General features: G+C 28.6%; 1 protein-coding gene across 1 annotated transcript; it reads right to left on the bottom strand.

Moving 5' to 3' along the window:
• Positions 1 to 1,554: 1,554 nt before the first annotated feature.
• On the bottom strand, positions 1,555 to 2,997 carry LOC142537388 (EG45-like domain containing protein). Its single transcript, XM_075642923.1, has 3 exons — positions 2,843 to 2,997; positions 1,886 to 2,162; positions 1,555 to 1,683 (listed from the first exon to the last, which is right to left on the bottom strand). The coding sequence occupies exons 1-3, from the start codon at positions 2,943 to 2,945 to the stop codon at positions 1,677 to 1,679; spliced, it is 387 nt and encodes a 128-aa protein (XP_075499038.1). The 5' UTR covers positions 2,946 to 2,997; the 3' UTR covers positions 1,555 to 1,676.
• Positions 2,998 to 3,427: the final 430 nt, after the last annotated feature.

Consider the following 3,427-nt stretch of genomic DNA (forward strand, 5'->3'; position numbering starts at 1 on the left):
TGGGCTGAGTCCTGTTTTGGGCCGACGTGAAGTTCCTACATTCGGCCGTTCTTAGATGTATGTTAGGATCAACATGAAAGTCATGGATCAACGAAAATATAACATGACAACATACGAGAAATCTCACTCATTAACGATTTCATCGATACGACAGCACATGAAAAATCTCTCGCATTCTCTATCTATAACTCTCTTGTTGAACATTTTTCCGAATTCCAACGGATCGAAACCAGAATCTGAAAAACTGAAATGATGATTAATTTTGTTTTGATAAAAAAAACAATATCTCTTATCGATAGGCCGATATTTATTAATTTTTTTTTTCAATATGATAAAAAAAGTAATTTTATATTTATTTATCATAACAAAATTTTTATATAAATATAAATTTTTTAAAAAAATTATCAATAAAATAAATTTAATAATCATAAACATAAAAGTGTGCACCTAAATAGCTTATTAATGGTAATTGGACTTAAAATGCAATTAAGGTTAAGAGTAAAATTGATTTTTTTAGCTTGATCATGTATGAATTTGTAAATTATAAATAGTTCATGTACCAAATTGCTATTTATCAATAATTCGTGTATCAAAATGAATTTTACTCATTTAAATTTATATTATTATAAATAGTTACCAAGTAAATAATAAAACTAATTTTTTTTATCATATTGATAAAATAATAATAATTTAATATGTCACCCGAGGCCGGAGATATCGTTTTGGGATTATTGAAGAAAAAAATAATCATGATTTTAGTTTTTCAAAATTTGGTGTTGCTCTATTGAAATTCGAGAAAGTATTCAATATGAAAATTATATATCACTAAAAAAAAATCTCCTGCAAAAAAATCGATGGCTTGTGGTTGCATAAGCATCGATACGATACCGCATCAAAAATCTCACTCATTGCCTATTTACTTCCCGAATTCCAACGGATCATTGTCAGATTTTGGAAAACTAAAATAGTGATTTTTTTTTCTTTTGTTGTCCGAAAACAATATCTCTCAACTTCGATGACAAATATTTATTTATTATATTTTTATGAATGTCATAAAAATGCATTTGAATATTTTAGTTGATAATTATTTATCATAATTAATCATCAAAATAAATTAAATAATCTTGAAAATAAAAATGTGTACCTAATTGAATTTGTTAATTGTAATTGGACTCAAAAGTAATATAGGTTAAGGGTACAATTGAGTTTTTGCTTGATCGCGTATATGTACCAATTTGTTAATACAATAGCTCATGTACCAATTTTTCAATTTATCAATAGTTCATATACCAAAATGAATTTTCTTTTTAAAAATGTCATCCTAAATTTATAACTATGCATTTTTATAGGATCACAGCAGAAAATCAGAGAGCCGTTTAGTATTTTTTAATAAAAGTTGCATTAATAAAATATCAAATAAAGATAAAAAAAATTTAAAAAAAATTGACCATTATATATATAGCAGATAAATTTTTATCCTATGCGTTTTATTTTAAGAATATAACATACGACACATTATTTCCACTAGGAAAATGATAAATCAAAGCTTATTAATTTATTTATTTATTTTAGTTAGGGGAGGGGATTGTTACCATTGATGATCAAGTTTATGCTAAATCAAAGCTTATTCTCGGTAACTCGATTATCGAGTTTATTTGTTTTCTCTCATTCCAAATTTAAGCCCTGCAATTTAATACAACAAACATAACAATTGTCAATAACTCCATATATATTTAATTTGGCTTAAATCAGATTATCATAACTTACAAAATGCTATGAGTTATTCCTTAATATATACGTATCAAAGGATATACATACATACATACATACATACATACATACATACATATATATATATGTGTGTGTGTGTGTGTAATGTGCTTACGGGTTATATTCGATTTGGATCTTTCCAGCGTTCAGGTCGGCAATTGTGGAGAAAGCATGCTGAGAAAGGTCAAGCTGATTGGTTCCGCATCCAGGGCAAAGATCCACGATTTTAACGGTGATTTCGCCGTTCTGGCACGGCTCTGGTACACCTTGATTGGTGGGTCCAGTGCACTTAACCCTATAGTTTTTCCCGCACGCCGCACCATTGTTGTAAAGGTCTCTATTTGCAGCTGCTATCATTGTACCTTGGTCTTGATATCCATAGCATGCAGATGCTGCAAATTCATAAAATTATTAAAAAAAATTACCACAGAAATGAAACGTATGCATTCTTGAACATTAATAATTTTAGAAAGGGAATTTCCTTGTATTTTTTCAATAGTAACATTCAATTATAGAAATTATATCAGTAGTATGTATATATATATACACACACATTTTTTTAGGTTTATGTTAGTTTTAGTAGTATATATTCATAAGGAAGCTCCAATTAGTATATATCTAGGTACCACATTCATGTCGAAAATTTTGTTATGTATACGATGTTGGGTGCAATAATTGTCTCTGCTTGGTAGAGCGATCGAACCGTGGTGCTAGAGCTGCTGTGCGGTTTAAAAGATTTGAGTTGCACCATTACCACTAGCTATAGCTTTTGGTAAAACGGTAAGCATTCGATCCTACATACGAGATTCTATATTAAAAAGAATTACAATATTGGGGCCCTATATAATTTGTACAACTTAATTTTGAATGAGTTTTTTGATGATATGTTTGTCTTCATGCAAAGACTTCAGTGAAAATAAGAGCAAAAAAGAAAACAAAGACCAATTTATTGAACTAAACCAGCAAATTGAAAATTTTAAGATGAAAAAAGTGAAATAGACAAGTTAAATGACCAAAATTATAATTTTTTTTTAAAAATAATTCGTTTTAAAAGAAATTAAAGCAAACTTACGAAGATATACAGTGTAATAAGTTGCGGTTCCGGCAACTGCATATGCAACAGATACTAAACTGGCTATAACAATAGCCAGGATGGTAAGGCGTTCAGTTGCCATCGGAATATCTATAAATTTTATGCTTGAAATATTAATTAATGTTAACTGAAATGTCCCAATATTTTGTGTGATAGCACGAAGAAATAATGCCCTATTTATAGTATCACCACTCCCTCACAGTCTTCTCACGTAGTCTATAGTTGATGACTTTTGAACCAAATTATCCGTTTACTAAAAAAAAATGTGTCGATTTAAGAGTCTGCTAGCTAGGGTATCTATTTTTTTGCTACAAACTTTTTAGAATTGAAACTAAAACTATAGTTACACATATTATTTTTTATTTTATCTAAAATAATTATAAATTATAGTTTATTTATTTTGACTATAACTTTTGTTCTGTCATTAATAATCTTAAATGTTATCTGGAAAATCAATTGAAAAATTCATGAATTTGAATGGTTTCGATATATGGCACGTTTTAGAAATCAAGTACCTGCCTAACATCCTCAAACATAGAGTGTAAGTTTGTCATGCATGCTGAC

The sequence above is a fragment of the Primulina tabacum genome, chromosome 2 (genome assembly GCF_025594145.1).
Source record: "Primulina tabacum isolate GXHZ01 chromosome 2, ASM2559414v2, whole genome shotgun sequence".
NCBI classification, from domain to species: Eukaryota; Viridiplantae; Streptophyta; class Magnoliopsida; order Lamiales; family Gesneriaceae; genus Primulina; species Primulina tabacum.

Coding starts and splice junctions, on each gene's coding strand:
- LOC142537388 (XM_075642923.1), bottom strand. CDS start 2,945: ATGGCAACTGAACGCCTTACCATCCTGGCTATTGTTATAGCCAGTTTA. Junction 2,163..2,842: donor TTATTACACTGTATATCTTC/GTAAGTTTGCTT, acceptor ATGAATTTGCAG/CATCTGCATGCTATGGATAT.